The sequence below is a fragment of the Aquarana catesbeiana genome, linkage group LG09 (assembly GCF_042186555.1).
Source record: "Aquarana catesbeiana isolate 2022-GZ linkage group LG09, ASM4218655v1, whole genome shotgun sequence".
Classification (NCBI taxonomy): Eukaryota; Metazoa; Chordata; class Amphibia; order Anura; family Ranidae; genus Aquarana; species Aquarana catesbeiana.
This window is the reverse complement of record NC_133332.1, coordinates 168506009-168523571: the sequence shown is the minus strand read 5'-3', so window position 1 is coordinate 168523571 and position 17563 is coordinate 168506009. Positions and strand designations below refer to the sequence as shown.

The 17563-nt window shown below is 42.0% G+C and overlaps 1 protein-coding gene across 2 annotated transcripts in view; it reads left to right on the top strand.

Annotated features, from left to right (window-relative positions):
* ATG4A (autophagy related 4A cysteine peptidase) overlaps positions 1–13940 on the top strand; it is a 54461-nt gene extending 40521 nt beyond the window's left edge. For both annotated transcript variants that reach the window (XM_073599385.1, XM_073599388.1), the window contains 2 exons: positions 9042–9153; positions 13427–13940. In XM_073599385.1, the coding sequence (XP_073455486.1) occupies positions 9042–9153; positions 13427–13491 (177 nt within the window). In that variant the 3' untranslated portion in view covers positions 13492–13940. The remainder of the gene's footprint in view (positions 1–9041; positions 9154–13426) is intronic.
* The last annotated feature ends 3623 nt before the right edge of the window (positions 13941–17563 follow it).

Genomic DNA, 17563 nt, shown 5'->3' with positions numbered 1-17563 from the left:
GAGTTTGCCTTTTTGTTTTGGAGGGCTCTAGCAAACAGTTTGCCTGATTTGTGGCCAATCTCATGAAAAGGAGACCTTCCCTGGCTTTTAGCAACTCTTTAAAAGTTTGTTCTGCTAATGATTGTTTGTGCTTCTTTCCAGAGAATGAATGCTTTCCAAGAGTGCAGCAATATGTGCTTGTCTGGCTTTCCGCTGTTGCACAGCAATGGATATGAGTTCACCACTAATGACACACTTGTGTGCTGCCCAGAGGTTCAGTGGGTCGGTATCGGAGGATGCACTCTCTCAAAATAATGCAACAAGCAAGCGTTTATTGTCTGTATGTGTTCAGGGTCAGTAAGGAGAGAGTTGTCCAGTCGCAAGCTTGCAGGTTTTGTGGGCATTGTCGGAAAAGTAATGGAGATGGGGTGATGGTCCGACAGGATCATTGGGTCTATGGTTGCAGTTAGGAGGGAGTCCAAGTCAGATTGAGTCAAAAAGAAATAGTCTATCCTTGTGTATTTGTGGTGGGGGGGAGATTAGAAGGTGAAATCCTTAGTATTGGGGTGTAGTGTGCGTGCAGGGTTATATTGGTGAGCTGCATTTTAATTGCGCAAAGTGGTCTATATATTATAGCAGAGGATCCTGATGAGGAATCCAAAGAGGGGGTGAGGGCCAAGTTGAAATCGCCCCCTACAACCAGCAAGCCCTTGTAAAATGTGGTGAGGCATTGTAGGGTGTTGCGAAAGAAGGGAACTTGTTGCCTGTTGGAGGTGTAAAGGTTGGCTAATTTGATAGGTTTGTTGTATAGCTTTCCCTTCAGAAAAATGTAATTAGTGTCTATTACAGTGTTTGGAGAATAGGATGGATACTCCCTTAGATTTGGAATCATCGTTGGTTGCGTGATATACCATTGGATAGAAGGAATGGTGAAGTTTGGGGATACTGTCAGATCTGAAGTGCGTTTCTTGAAGAAAAACCACATCAGCCTTCGCCTGTCTGAGAAGTAGAAGCAGCTGTGATCTTTTTTCAGGGGTGTTGAGTCCCCTTATATTTAAGGGATATAGCTTGACCTGGAGGGGGGGACGTCCGGCTCCGGGAAGTGGCATGATGTAGTAGGAATTTCACACTCTGTGTGTGCAGAAGGTGCTAATGTTATAATGAGGGATTGGGGGGGGGGGTAAATGGGATGGGGGTATTGATAGGGGAAAGGAGTAGGGCGACTGTACTCCTAATCTGTAAACCGAGAAGGCAAGGGGTACCCCTTCTCCTAGAAGAATGATGTCGGTAAGGTACAGAGTGAAGGTAGAGAGTGCCTGTCGAAGAGAGGCAAACTCTAGTCCAAACTGCTGTGTGAGGGTTGAGAAAGACTGCACGGGGAAGAAGTATACGAATAACATGTCAATCTGCCGCTATTAACGCCGACAGGTGAACATAAATACGTGGATTTTGTGAGCTTCTGGTGCCGCCTTCATACATGTTAGGTAAGGTGTGGATCTATAATGGCTGGCCGTAAGACCCGCTATTGTCTAGGTGGTGATTACTTTACGCAAGGGGAGTGTACCTTTTTGTTTCTCCCCCCTGTCTGTATGGGGCTACACAGCAAAATGAGGTATTCATAAGTGGGTGTACATATGTTTTCTACATTGTCAAAATTGTAACTAAAACTACAACCGTTTAAAACAAGATAAACTCGATGATCGGCTATTAGGGCGTCTCTGTAGTCTAGGGTCAGTACATGGCTATTGGTTTACAAAAAGTATTCATACCCAAATTCCTAAGGTGGCTACACAGAGGAATGGTGTAGTCCAGCATGTCTCCACCTGGTAACAACGTCACGGGGTGCCTGTGGTGACTCAGGATAAGCCCGACATCTCTATATGCAATGCTGGGGGTATTTCTTGTCCAAGGGAGGTTCAGGGAATGCTATCCTCCAATGTGGACAACAAATCCCCCCTTACAACAGTAGGGGATATGTAATACCCTTTAGTCAATAGTGTGCATTCACAGCGAGTATTTTAAGGACACGGTGGATGAGTCTGAAAGGAACACCCGTGTGGGCCCGCCGGAACCTCGGAGACAAATAATAATACCCCTGGGCAAACATAACTGTTCGGGGGGGGGGGGGGGGGGTGAGAGGGGCCATACTGGGTCCGGCATATAAGCAAATGCAATGCGGTCGATTGCTTGGTGGGTCCCCTTGACAAAAAAAAAAAAAGACTCTGGGGGTGGAATTACGGGGTTGATTGATAAGAGAGAGGTTCCAGCAAGCCCACAGCGGGGCACCCACCATTCCCAAACCTCCGCCTCGAAAAGCATGCAATCGAGCTCTTGGCATCTATGTTTTCAGACCTGCTATATTGTTAGGAAACTAGTACAGTTAGGTGCCCTGTAATGTAAAACTTGTAAACCTGTAAACAGTGATGATTGAACCTGCAAGAAACTTTGATGTTCAGCCATTAGAGAGACTGTGTTCATCAAATAATGAGGTTGTATGGTACCACTTGCGGGGCTCACTGTCATTGTTAGGCGCTAGGAAGTGAGCAAAGTTCTCCTAATAGGGGAACATATACTCCTGTAGATGCTGGTAAGAGAGGCGGTATCTCTCCCTTTGGGTCTGAATGCGCAATGAATGCACTCCATTTAAATTATTAAACAGGCCAGTTATGGTAGCAGTTACCTGTTCAGGTTTGACTGATTCTGGCAGCCCTCTGATATGCAGGTTAAGGCGTCTGCACCTGTTGTCTAAATACTCCACTTGACGTTGGAGGTCTCTTAGTTGTAAAGTATATGTATCTCCCTTATGGGTCACTCGGTGGAGGACCGTGCCATGTTGGGCTGAGGTCTTCTCTACCTCCTGCACTCTGTCAGCGATGCCGCGGATGTCCAGGCGCAGGTCAGCAATGGCCGCTGACAGAGTGTTTTTAATGTCTGCTGCTACTGCTGTGAGGTTAAATAGGCTGGGATGTTGCTGGTGGTGCACTGTGTGATCTCCTGGCTCTGGGGTGGGGAGGATGGACGGCGCTCCGAGCAGTGATGGTGCTGGGGCCTGTGATGGACCCTGGCGGGAAGCCGCCATATTGCTTCTCTGGGTCCTGAACAACTCGGGGATATTTTGGCTCATGCCGCTCTGTTGTCTGCGTGGACAGCGGGAGCGTGAGCCGGAGGAGTTCTGCAAGGCAGTCCCCATGGTTGTGTGGCTGGCAGGGTGGTATGAAGCTTCCCTGCGGCAGGAGCTCGTCTCTCAAGCGACCATCTTCCCGCGAGGTCAAGCCACGCCCTCCGTGGGTTATAAATTAACTGCTGCCCCTACTAATACAACTGCCTGAGTGGAGTGTATGGTAAATAATGAGTTAAGGTAGTAGCATTTCTATTTTTAATAAAATTATTTCTCTATTTACTACACTATGGAGAGTCTTTGCATTGATTGTATGTGGGATACCTAAACGGGAGTGAGGTGCGAAGGAGTGCAGGCGCCCTGGTTCCGACCAGATGTGGGTGACATCTGGTGGACACTAGGGAATACTGCATCACTACCTGGGAGCTGACATTGATGTGAGGAGTAGAATAACTAACTGTGGGAAGTGGGATCCAATTTGGAGGACAGGGAAACCTGTTGACCAGCTGGGCGTCCTCAGCTCTGTATGACCTGCTTAAGTGGAACTACAGTTTTTTTGTAAACAAAAGCTCATTTAAGTTCTCGGGTGCATCAATTTACTCCTTTGGTTATTAAATTGTTTTTTTTTTTTTTTCCTATGTACCTTTTCTTGAAATAGTCTATCAGCTTCTGGCTGGAATTGCTTAGTTGAATGACATCATCCACCTATTCGCACTGACTCCTAGGATATTAGCATCAGCAATCCCAGTAGTCCTCTGGCATCGTCATTTTGTGATCTCGCTAAGTTCGTTGCCAGACATGACACGGGAGGAGGAGAGAGGTGCCATTGACTTGTAAACGGCTGGGTTCCCGCGCTACATGCTTACTGCGCATGCACGAGAAGTGGATGTGCATACGCAGTAGCCAAATTAAAATTCCAGGAAGTAAGTGCCACTGGCTTCGGCTGCCCTTAATTGGTATGGACGCTGGCATAAGCGAGGTATGAGCTCTGTGGATCACAAGTGCCTACTTATACATTTCACTTCCTAAGGATAATGAAAAGATTTTAATTTGAAATAGTGTAATTGGACTGAATCTCCTCTTTAGCAATAAGTCTTCCAATTCTGGTCACAGTTCTGTTTGCATATAGGTGTTGACACTGGAGGTGAAACTTAGACGTGCACTCAATTTTTTGCAAGATTGTCAATTAAGTGTGGACTTTGCACATTTAATGTTTTCACTTATACAGTGGGGAAAATAATTATTTGATCCCCCTGAAGATTTTGTAAGTTTGCCCACTGAATGAAGGGTCTATCATTTTTATCATGGGTGTATTTTAAACGATAGAGACAGGATATCAACCAAAAATCCCGAAAAACACATGATACAAATGTTATACATTGAGTTGCAGTTCAGTGAGTAAAATAAGTATGTGATCCCCAAGCAAAACATGACTTATTACTTGGTGGAGAAACCCTTGCTGGCAAGCACAGAGGTAAGATGTTTCTTGTAGTTGGTTACCAGGTTTACAGATATCTCAGGTTTTTGGTCCACTCTTCTGTACAGATCTTCTCTAAATCCTTAAGGTTTCTTGGCTGTTGCTTGGCAACTCAAAGTTTCAGCTCCCTCTATACATTTTCTATAGGATTAAGGCCTGGAGACTGGCCACTCCATGACCTTAATGTGCTTATTTTTGACCAACTCCTTTGTTGCCTTGGCGGTATGTTTTGGGTCATTGTCATGATGGAAGACCCATCCACGACCCATCTTCAGTGTTCTGGCTAAGGGAAGAAGGTTCTCATCCAAGATTTTACTATATGTAGCCCCGTCCATTGGCCCCTTAATGTGGCAAAGTTGACCTGTACCTTTAGGAGAGAAACAGCCCCAAAGCAAGTTTCCACCTCTGTACTTGACTGTAGTTGTTCCTGGGGTCAAAGTCAGCATTTTTCTTCCTGCAAACACAGCGAGTCAAGTTAATGCCAAAGAGCTCAATTTTAGTATCATCTGACCACAGCACTTTCTCCCAATCCTCCTTTAATGGGGCGTACACACGATCGGACTTTTCGGCTACAAAAGTCGAACGGACGCCGAGAGACCAAATCCGGCGGACAATCCGATCGTGTGTGGGCTTCCCCAGACTTTCAGCGGACTTTTCCAGTCACAAATCTGACGGACTTTAGATTTGGAACTTGCTTCAAATCTTTACGTCGTAACTCCGCCTGACCCAGAAATCCACTCCTCTGTATGCTAGTCTGACGGACAAAAACTGACGCTAGGACAGCTATTGGCTACTGGCTATCAACTTCCTTATTTTAGTCCGGTGTACGTCATCACGTACGAATCCATCGGACTTTGGTGTGATCGTGTGTAGGCAAGTCCGGTCGTTAGAAAGTCAGTCAAAAGTCTGTCGGACAGGCTGTCGGACTTTTGTAGCCAAAAAGTCCGACCGTGTGTACGCCCCATAAGTCATTTAGATGTTCATTGGCAAACTTTGGCCGGGCCGGTACATGTGCCTTCTTGAGGAGGGGGACCTTGTGGGTGCTGCAGGATTTCAATCCATGGTGGCGTATTGTGTTACCAATGGTTTGGTGACTGTGGTCCCAACTGCCTTGAGATCATTCACAAGCTCCTCCCGTGTAGTTCTGGGCTAATCTCCCCACTTTTCTCATGATCATCCTTACCCCATGAGGTGAAATCTTGCATGGAGGTCCAGCCCAAGGGCGATTGATGGTTAATTTTGTATTTCTTCTATTTGCAAACAATCACTCCAACAGTTTTCTCCTTCTCACCAAGCTTCTTGCTGATGGTCTTGTAGCCTATTCCAGCCTTGTGCAGGTTTACAATTTTGTCCCTGATGTCCTTTGACAGCTCTTTGGTCTTGCCCATGATGGTGAGGTTTGAATAGAAGAAAGAGATTCTCTAGACAGGTGTCTTTTATACACATAGCAAGTTGTCGTTGGGAGCACCTTAAGTTGACAGGACTAATGTGTGTATCACATGAGCACATACTGGAGCCAGAATTATTGTTGGTTGGTTGGTTGGGGATCAAATACTTATTTTACTCACTGAACTGCAACTCAATTTATAACATTTGTATCATGTGTTTTTTTTTCTGTGGTTTTGGTTGATGTTCTGTCTCTATCATTTTAAAATAAACCTATGTTAAAAATTATAGAACTTTTTTTTTTTTTTGTAAGTGGGCAAATTTACAAAATCTGCAGGGGATCAAATTATTTTTTCCACTGTATAATATTTGGAACGTATGTATTGGGCAGATTGATGACAATTTCAATTTTGGGTTGCATGTTGCATTTGTTATGTAGATACAGTGTTATTTAAACAGTAGTATGTATAAATTTGCATACATTACATGAATACATTAGCATGCAGTAATGTTATTGGAAGCCTCAAACTAATCACTTTCACCTATATACCAGTTGCTGAAAACAATTAAAAGGATATAATTATAATTTGAGGGAACTTTAGTCATATTAGTAATATATTTAGATACACAGAATGTAAAAAAAAGTGTGATGCAAATCAATGGGTGTTAACGTTTAAATTTTTTTTGAGTATATTTGAACTATTTATGTACATTGGGGAGCCATGTTTGCTTAGTACATATGCAGACTTTACTTTCTGCTTTGTAGCATTGCACACGGTTATTCTATTGCTTTTTCTCGCAATATGGCTGACTAATTGAAAGCAGTGCTCTTCTTGTGTTGCTGGAATTGTAGATCAGGCCAAGTCAAATGCAGAGCTCCCCCAGGTTGTTAATCTGCATATTCTCTATATGTATCACAATAATAAAAATAAATTGCTGCTACTTAAAGCGGAGCTCCACCCAAAAGGCAAAGTTCCGCTTCAGCTCCTCTTGAAAAATCAGCAATTTTGAGGAGCGGGATGGGGGGGAATAGGTACCCGCTCCCACTTCTGCTCCAACCGCCTAGGCGATCAGAAGCAGAAGTTCTCCCTCCCTCTTCCCCTGCAGTCTTTTGGGATACGTGAGAGGTAGCAGAAGACTGCCTGTCCATTCACGATGCGCAGAGCTACTCCGGCATTCGCAGTGAGCAGCCGCAAGCTGTCACAGCTGGGTGCCCATAGTTAATATACTGGTGCCAAGGAAAAAACACAACGGGTGAAACTGGCAGGGGTGAGCACACCGCTGGATCGTGGGACAGGTGAGTGTTTTTTAAAGGCCAGCAGCTACAGGTGTTGTAGCTTCTGACTTTTATTTTCTTCACAGGAGACTGGAACTCTTCTTTAATGTTATGATTTATGATTTCTTGGCCATTTTTCAGAGAATATGAATGATAACACAAAAACTTTTCTTTCACTCATGATTATTGTTTGGCTGAAGCCATTTATTATCAATCAACTGTGTTTACTCTTTTTAAATCATAATGGCAACAGAAACTACCCAAATGACCCTGATCAAAAGTTTACATACCCCAGTTCTTAATACCGTGTATTGCCCCCTTTAACATCAATGACCGCTTGAAGTCTTTTGTGGTATTTGTGGATGAGGCTAAATCTTTTCTCAGATGGTAAAGCTGCCCATTCCTCTTGGTAAAAAGCCTCCAGTTCCTGTAAATTCTTGGGCTGTCTTGCATTAACTACACATTTGATATCTCCCCAGAGTGTCTCAATGATATTGAGGTCAGGAGACTGAGAGGGCCACTCCAGAAGCTTCACTTTATTCTGCTGTAGCCAATGACAGATCGACTTGGCCTTGTGTTTTGGATCATTGTCATGTCGAAATGTCAAAGTACGTCCCATGCGCAGCTTCCTGGCTGATGAATGCAAATGTTCCTCCAGTATTTTTTGATAACATACTGCATTCATCTTGCCGATAATTTTGACCAAATTTCCTGTGCCTTTGTAGCTCACACATCCCCAAAACATCAGTGATCCACCTCCGTGTTTCACAGCAGGAATGGTGTACCTTTCATCATAGGCCTTGTTGACTCCTCTCCAAATGTAGTGTTTATGGTTGTGGCCAAAAAGCTCAATTTTGGTCTCATTACTCCAGATTTTGTGCCAGGATTGAGGCTTGTCTCTGTGCTGTTTGGCGTATTGTAAGCAGGATACTTTGTGGCATTTGCGTAGTATGGCTTTCTTCTGGCGACTCGACCATGCAGCCCATCTTTCTTTTATTCAAGTGCCTCCTTATTGTGCATCTTGAAACAGCCACACAGCATGTTTTCAGAGAGTCCTGTATTTCACCTGAAGTTATTTGTGGGTTTTTCTCTGCATCCTGAACAATAAATTATAGAAGAGACTGCATTTCAAGTGTGAAAGTCACACCCAAAATGAAGACAACCACTAATAACATCTCAAACTAATAAAACGAATGTTAAAGTACACCATATGTTTCTTTTGAAAGACTGAAAGGGAAGATGTTTTGCAAGATTGTTGGTGCTCTTTTCTTTCAGAAGAGCATGAAGGAAGCTGACATAGTTTATATGCAGACTGTGGTCAATAACTACTTGTATTTAGCTGGCTTTAACTAAAGAGTTTTTTGTCAACTTTTTCGGCCTGAATTATCATATTTTTCATCAGACTGAAAATGGAGGAGCTACATAACTGCAAGAAACATACTATTTAAAATGTTCATTCGAGACCGTAATAAATAAATGGGGCTATTTTAAAAAAGTACAATGCAAATGAATGAGCTGCCCTAATGCAATGTACGATATTACACATTAAGGTTCCACAAAGATTTAAAGCCCGACACTTCTGGATTGCCAGATTTAACAGAGATGGGAGTCATGCACGATACCAAGTGCGAGTGGATATAAACTCCTAAATCCTAAGAGTAGGTGCATTAACTACAAATGAGAGGCTCATTATTTTTCTATACTGGCTTTCTTCCACTCGACTGCTTTTTGATACTCAAATATGCAATAACATTAAGGTCTACAAATCCGCTGTTAGTTTAATGAGATATTTGTTTCATTGGCAGGAGATCCTAAAACAGCAGAGTTTACGGATGTTTGAACTGGCACCAAAGCACCCTCCTCACTGGCCTCCTTTTATACCACCAACAAAACCAGAGGTGACCACTACAGGCGCAGGTTGGTAAAAGAAACATTGCAATTTAGCTATTAACAAAGGTGTGTGTATGTGTAATATAAATAAATATATATAATGTGTATCTCACAAAAGTGAGTACACCCCTCACATTTTTGGAAATATTTTATTATATCTTTTCATGTGACAACATGAAAATGTCCAAATTGGGCCCAAAATTTCAATATTTTGTGCGGCCACTATTATTTTCCAGCACTGCCTTAACCCTCTTGGGGATGGAGTTCACCAGAGCTTCACTGGTTGCCACTGGAGTCCTCTTCTACTCCTCCATGACGACATCCCGGAGCTGGTCAATTTTAGAGATCTTGCGCTCCTCCACCTTTGAGGATGCCCCACGGATACTCAATAGGGTTTAGGCCTGGAGTAATGCTTGGCCAGTCCATCACCTTTACCCTCAGCTTCTTTAGCAAGGCAGTGGTCGTCTTGGAGGTGTGTTTGGGGTCGTTATCATGTTGGAATACTGCCCTGCGGCCCAGTCTCTAAAGGGAGCTCTGCTTCAGTATATCACAGTACATATTGGCATTCACGGTTCCCATTAATGAACTGTAGCTCTCCAGTGCCGGTAGCACTCATGCAGCCCCAGACCATGACACTCCCACCACCATGCTTGACTGTAGGCAAGACACACTTGTCTTTGTACTCCTCACCTGGTTGCCACCACACACGCCTGACACCATCTGAACCAAATAAGTTTATCTTGGTCTCATCAGACCACAGGACATGGTTCCAGTAATCCATGTCCTTAGTCTGCTTGTCGTCAGCAAACTGTTTGCAGGCTCTCTTTTGCATCATCTTTAGAAGAGGCTTCCTTCTGGGACGACAGCCATGCAGACCAATTTGATGCAGTGTGTGGCGTATGGTCTGAGCACTAACAAGCGGACCCCCCACCCCTTCAAACTCTGCAGCAATGCTGGCAGCACTCATTAGTCTATTTCCCAAAGTGAAAGCTGTCCTGTTAAACCGCTGTATGGTCTAGGCCACCGTGCTGCAGCTCAGTTTCAGGGTCTTGGCAATCTTCTTATAGCCTAGGCCATCTTTATGTAGAGCAACAATTCTTTTTTTCAGATCCTCAGAGTTTTTTGCCATGAGGTGCCATGTTGAACTTCCAGTGACCAGTATGAGAGAGTGAGAGCAATAACACCAAATTTAACACACCTGCTCCCCATTCATACCTGAGACCTTGTAACACTAACGAGTCACATGACACCATTGAGGGAAAATTAGGCCCAAGTTGGACACTTTTACATAGGGGTGTACTCACTTTTGTTGCCAGTGGTTTAGACATTAATGGCTGTGTGCTGAGTTATTTTGAGGGGACAGCAAATTTACACTGTTATACAAGCTGTACACTCACTACTTTACATTGTAGCAAAGTGTATTTTCTTCAGTGTTGTCACATGTGAGGGGTGTACTCACTTCTGTGTGTGTCTATATATATATATATATATATATATCTATATCTATATAGATATATATATCTATATCTATATAGATATAGATATATATATCTATATCTATATAGATATAGATATAGATATAGATATATATATATATATATATATATATATATATATATATATATATATATATATATATATATATATATATATATATATATATATATATATATATATATATAGACACACACACTTGGCAGGGTAATACAACTCAGTGGAATGGAATGATACTTTCTTTTCACATCCTCTGAATATATAGATTTATTTAATCAGTATTTGAAAAACACTATTGATGGACATAATGAATAAAAATAAAACCGTAAAACTGCAAGTTCCACATGTTCCCTTAACATTTGTAAGTGTGTGGAGCCCGAGTGATAGGAACATAGCCTTTGGTACCACAGAGTGTGTCTGTCTGTTGATGTCTGTCCTACTGGCAATCTGTGGTTTTCAGTTTCAGCCAATGTGTGTTGTTACTGTCTGTGTAAATGATAATAAGGATAAAAAAAAAATTCCAGCCCAAACTACTTCTTTTTTTATGGATTTTAATAGAAAGCGCAAGGGTTAGTTTCTGTCAAGAGTTTTCTTGCTCTATAGGTCCCCATTGGGTAGATTCTTCTTAACTGCTTGTCCTGATGAACTCTGTGTTATTGGGGTTGAAATTAAAGAAAATCTCCCAAACAGGAACACAGGGTTTCTGTTGGTGACCCTGTTAGAGAGATTTCCATTAAAGCTGTTTTTTTTTTTCTTACAAAAAGAAATCCACGGTGCATGCAACTCTGCTTGCTCATCCCTTAATAACATTGAGTCATTTTTACAATGAAAAGAGGTTTTTTTTTTAACATGCATATTTTTTCTGACGCTTCCTGGTTTTCAAACTTTACTGGTCATGCAGCCAGGGTCTCACAACTGCCCCTTGGGAAGTCTACATCACCCGTGCCTTTCAGAGAGACCACACATGTGCCATATGAGATCTGGTATGGGTTGTTGCTGGCTAATAACAGACCATGCCAGATCCTTTACGGTGCATGCGCAAAGTCAGGTGAGCAGTCGTTAGTGAGCCGGCACAGCAAAAGGAAGAAGCCAGCCGCTGATAAGGGTTTTTTTTTTTTTTTTTAAATGCCAGCGTGGGTTACCTATCTGCAGGGGGGTCAGGCCAAGGAGACAGCAGAAAATAAGGCAAGCAGATATTACAAAGTGTATTGTTTTTTAAATTTAGATTGCATTACTGTTGTCACTTTTATTTAGAAGTGGGTTAGAAAAGGTCCTCTTTAAAGAGGAACTGCAGTCTGTTCACATATTTTGTAATAAAAACATCTTTGCCATTCTGAAGCTTCCCTCCAACCACTTTGCATATTATTTTATATATACTGTTATTCTGTACTTGCCAAATATGCTGCAGAAATTTCCCTCCACTGAGTCTGGTTGCATCCATTTTAACTGTGGGCAGCTGAGGCTGCTGCCTGTTCACTTCCTGGATTTACGGAGACACACAGAGGCACACCTCCAGCCCTGTAGCTCTCATTGGCCCTCTTATGACTCATCACCCCTCCCTTCCTGGGAAACTCTTACCAGAGTGAGAGAGAGAGCTGTGCATGATGTCCTAAGCCTAGGCTTTTTAGCAGATGAACAGGAAGTGGGCTGTATAAGGTATTTACTGGCAGAAAAAAATGTGTAACTATCCAAAGTTAAAACAACAAGGGCAGAAGATTTAATAGATGGAAAGTTGAAAAAATGACTGAAGGTCCTCTTTTTAATTTCCTGATACCACTATCAAAGTGGAGGTGCGCCCACCGCTGCAAAAATTAAGTCAAGCACATACTGCAGCTGCTGACTTTTAGTAATAGAACACTTACCTGTCCTGGAATCCAGCGATGTCGGCGCCGCGGCTGATGTTTCCATCAGCTGTCGGGTGCTGCCGCCTCCATTGCGAGTAAGAGAGCCCAGCAGTGAAGCCTTACGGCTTCACGCCGGGAACCTTACTGCGCATGCGCGAGGCTCCGCTCCTCTCTCCTACTGGCCCAGCGGCCAGGGAAGGAGGAGGGAGACCAGCCGGTGACTTCAATACCTGCGTTTGAGGCTCCCGGAAGTGGGAACAGGATACCTGTGAAAGACAGGTATCGTATCCCCCCTCCCCCCGAAAGGTGCCGAATGTGGCACCCGAGGGGGAGAGGAGTACAATGAGTGGAAGTTCCACTTTTGGGTGGAACTCCGCGTTAAGATTTAAAATAAAAGACAGGAAAAAAGGGCAATGCCCCCCAAACTAGAAAAAGAAATAAAAACCCAACAGAGCTTTAAATCATGTCTTTCTTTATCCAAAATAAAGAACAAAGTTTTGTCTGGAGTTTCCCTGTTCACCACTGGAAGCCGTGATCCCTACGTATACGCCTGGCCTGTGGCTTTGGCTTTGTGGTTTAGCAACATGACAAACATTAAGAACAATGAAAAATTATTGCTGATGTGATGGCAATAAATATAGCAATCAATTGCTGGTTTCCTAAACCCCAGAGCAGTTTAGTGTCTTGCAGAGATAATCCTGACAGTTTGTATCCCATTTTAAATACATTAAACTAAGTATATACTGAGGGATATATATGGGCTACCTTTGCTTATCTCACTTGAAAATGCTAATCACCTAGCATGACAGCCAGACAACTAGCATATGCAGGGGAGATCAGCAATGGCAGCCTACTTGTACACATTTACTTCCTGCTGAAAATATAATGAATGTATCATTTTGCATTGTTTCCATCTCTTGCCAATGATTAATTTCTGTTCATATTTGTTCATCTCACAACAGAGCTCATTGAGTCTACTGATAAACTCTTTGATATGGAGGAGGAGTTTGAGATCCTCACAGTGTGATGAAGTCTCTGTGTCTGTGCTGCTGCCGCTGGACTACACACAGCAGATGCAAGTTTACCAGAAAGTGCCTGAGTCAGAGAAGAGGAAAGCGCACAGTGCTGGGAGCCGCTGGGAGCAATTTCCGCACTGGATATACATTTCTAGGAGAGAGATACCCGTTCATTGTATACTTCTGTTTCTACGATAGCCAACAGTGTTTACACTCTCACTCAGTGTGTCTAAAGGTGGAGTTCAGATATTTGCACTGAACAATGGCACTGCAGGCCCCTGCGTTTCACAGTATACACGTAGCAGACAAAGGGTTAACTGTCTCCTTTTTTGCAATACCCTAACTTGCACCGTTTTTATACACTTCCATGCTGGAAAAGTCTGTATTGTTTGTAAGAATTTTAACAATTCCTTGGAATTACATGTGTGTGTGTATGAATATATTACTGACTTTTCCTGCTGAGAGGATTCGGTTAATTAACGTCCTACTCTCTGCGGTAAGGATGCAGATATATATGTTTCCTGGCCAGTGCTATGTATTATATTTTCATGTTGGATTGCCTGACAAGCATCAAAGGCCCCTATTCGTCCACAGTTGGTAAAAGGTCTTTTTACTGCCTTGCAGTTTGTATAACTTTCTGACAATCAATTGTTCCAACTGTGCTAAGTTGCTTACACCGACCCACAGCACCAAAGGGATAGCCTTCATGAGGGCAGCCATTTTGTGTGCAATTTACCAAGATACTCCCGATGCCTTTTTTTTTTTTTTTTAAATCTCATTAGCAGCAAAAGAGGCAAAAATAAATGTAGCATCTCCTTTTGTTACACGCTTTTAGTTAAAATTTGCCTGAGGCTTAGGAAGGAAGAATCCATTTTATGGGCAAAGTAACTTTATGGGAAAGCAGTCTATCCAGACCGAACCGTCCATGAGCAAGGAGGCAAACATCATGTGACTGAACAGTAATATTGGACACGCTTCAAATATATTTTCTTATTGCTTCCTAGGCAGCAGGCACGTTTCTTTTTATTATTAAAGATGAGAGCATCCTTAGGTAGCATAATTATTTATTTTGACTATTAAAACAGTGTAGGATTTTTCTGCATTAGCACTTTTTATCTCATAGCTAGGTTTTAAAGCATTATGCTTACAACCTTATGTAAGGCTGCTTTCACACTGAGGCGCTTTACAGGCGCTATATCGCTAAAAATAGCACCTGTAAAGAGCCTCTCTTGCCGCTCCAATGTGAAAGACCGAGTGCTTTCACACTGGAGCGGAGCGCTGGCAGGACGCCAAAAAAAATCCTGCAAGCGCATCTTTGAAATCAATGGGTAGCAGAGCTTTGTGGGCGCATTTAACCCTTTTTCTGCCGCTAGCAGGGGTTAAAAGTGCCCTGATAGCGGCTGCAAAAACGATGGCAAATCGCCGCTAAAAATAGCGTTGCTTTATCGCCGATACCCCCAACGCCCCAGTCTGAAAGTAGCCCTAAGAAAGACGTTCATGTGGGGAGATGAGGGGAGGGAAGAGACAATACAGTGTTGTTTTTTTAACTTTTTTTTTTCACTACAAACATGTTCTGCACTCAGGTTTGGTTGAAGCATGAATAAATCAGTGTGTATACATCTGTATAAGGTCAGTGGTCATAACTGTTAGTATAAAAAAGAATATGAAACTCGCACACTAAATGTTGCACTTTTTATTTTATAATGTAGTGCAAGGAACGGTGAGGGTGAACTAAAAGTGCTGTAACCCATAGCAGCCAATCGGATAAAAGACTTTGGCTGGATACACACCCAGTGTGTTGCATTTTTCACAGCAAAAAACAAAATATTTTACAATCTCAATTCTAAAATAATTGGGACGCCATGTAAAATCTACAAAACAACAATCAATGATTTGCAAATATCATAAACCCATAATTATTCGCAATAGAAAATAGAAAACATATCAAATGTTTAAACTGAGAAAATGTATAATTTTAGGAAAAAAAATAAGGTCATTTTGAAATCGGTGGCAGGAACACATCTCAAAAAAAGTTGGGACAGGGCTATGGTTACCATAGTGTAGCATCTCCGCTTAACAACACTCTGTAAATTCTAATAGGTACTATCTATGCTCAGTGTAAAAAGAATAATTATTGATAATCAATAATGCTGACAGCTGCACTCATAATAATGCACATACCAATATCAAACCACAAATAAAAAAGAAAGAAATGTTGCGCTGTCATCAAATAAGTACTTAAACAAACTTGTAAATGCATGACATCATACAATTAACAATAAAGTGCATATGGTGCCTCAGGCCAGTAAATAAACTAAAATTCATCCAATTAGTGTAATCCACATTCATAAAAATCTGTGCTGTCATGCAAGGAAAATAAAGCCAGAAAAATGATAAAAACATTGATAAAAGTCCCAAATACAGTAAATTATTGAAAAATAGTGTTCAATATGTGCACATCCTATTGTGCTAGTGCTGTAGGTGATCACCCAATCGTGTTCCACTCCAAAATGAATAAATTAGTCTCTTACCAGAAAGTATGAATTTATTAGGGTCTTACCTTGTTTTAGTGAGCATACCCCTCACTGTAGGTATGGAAAGTATCTCCCAGCAGGAAGGCCCATAAGGTGAGTAATTATGTATATATAGAGAGCGAAGAAAACCTCATTGCGCAAACTTCGATCATATTAGTAATTTATTCAAAAAGGCATCTACTTACAAGACTGGAAAAGTCTTGTAAGTAGATGCCTTTTTTTAATAAATTACTAATACAAATGGACATTGCGCAATGAGGTTTTCTTCCCTCTCTTTCATGCCTCATATGATCTTGCCAGATTGATATTTGGCAGAATGATCTGGAGAGTGTGTCTAAGTGATTAATCACCTTATGGGCCTTCCTGCTGAGAGATACTTTCCATACCTACAGTGAGGGATGTGCCCGCTAAAGCGAGGTCAGACCCTAATAAAGTCATACTTTCTGGTAAGAGGCTAATTTATTAATCTTGGAGTGGAGCACGATTGCGTGATCACCTACAGCACTAGCACAATAGGATGTGCACATATTGAACATTATTTTTCAATAATTTACTGTATTTGGGACTTTTATCAATTTTGAAAACTTTTTGGGGATTTTTGCACTTTAATTTCCTTGCACGACAGCACAGATTTTTATGAATGTGGATTACACTAATTGGATAAATTTTACTTTATTTACTGGCCTGAGGCACTATATATGCACTTTATTATTGTTTAATGTCATGCATTTATGAGTTTGTTTAAGAACTTATTTGATGACAGCCCAACAACACTATAAATGTCTGGGAACTGAGGAAACCAGTTGCTGGAGTTTTGGGAGAGGAATGTTGTACCATTCTTGTTCATATAGGATTCTAACTGCTCAACAGTCCTGGGTCTTTGTCATATTTTTCTTTTTAAAACGTGCCAAATATTTTTAATTGGTGAAAGGTCTGGACTGCAGGCAGACCTGTTAAACACCCGGACTCTTCTACTACGAAGACATGCTGTTGTCCTAGATGCAGTCTGCAGTATAGCATTGTCCTGCTGAATTATGCAAGGCCTTCTCTGAAAGAGACATTGTCTGGATGCGAACATATGCTGCTCTAAAACCTGGATACATCTTACAGCATTGATGGTGCCTTTCAAGATGTGCAAGCTGCCCACTCCATATGCACTAATGCACCCCCATACCATCAGAGATGCAAGCTTTTGAACTAATAACAAGTAATGCTGATAACAAGCCAGAAGATCCCTCCCTTCTTTAGTTTGGAGGAGGCGGCACTCATGGTTGCCAAAAAGATTTGTCAAATTTAGATTCGTCTGACCACGGAACAATTTTCCACTTTGCAACAGAACATTTTAAATGAGCTTTGGCCCAGACAAGATGGCGGCATTTCTGGATCATGTTCAGATATGGCTTTTTCTTTGCATGATAAAACTTTAACTTGCATTTTTGGATGGCACGGCAAACTGTGTTCAGACAGGGATTTCTGAAGTATTTGTGAGCCCATACAGTGATGTCCATCCAGAATAATGCCTGGCTTTTAATGGTCGTCTGGGGGATCC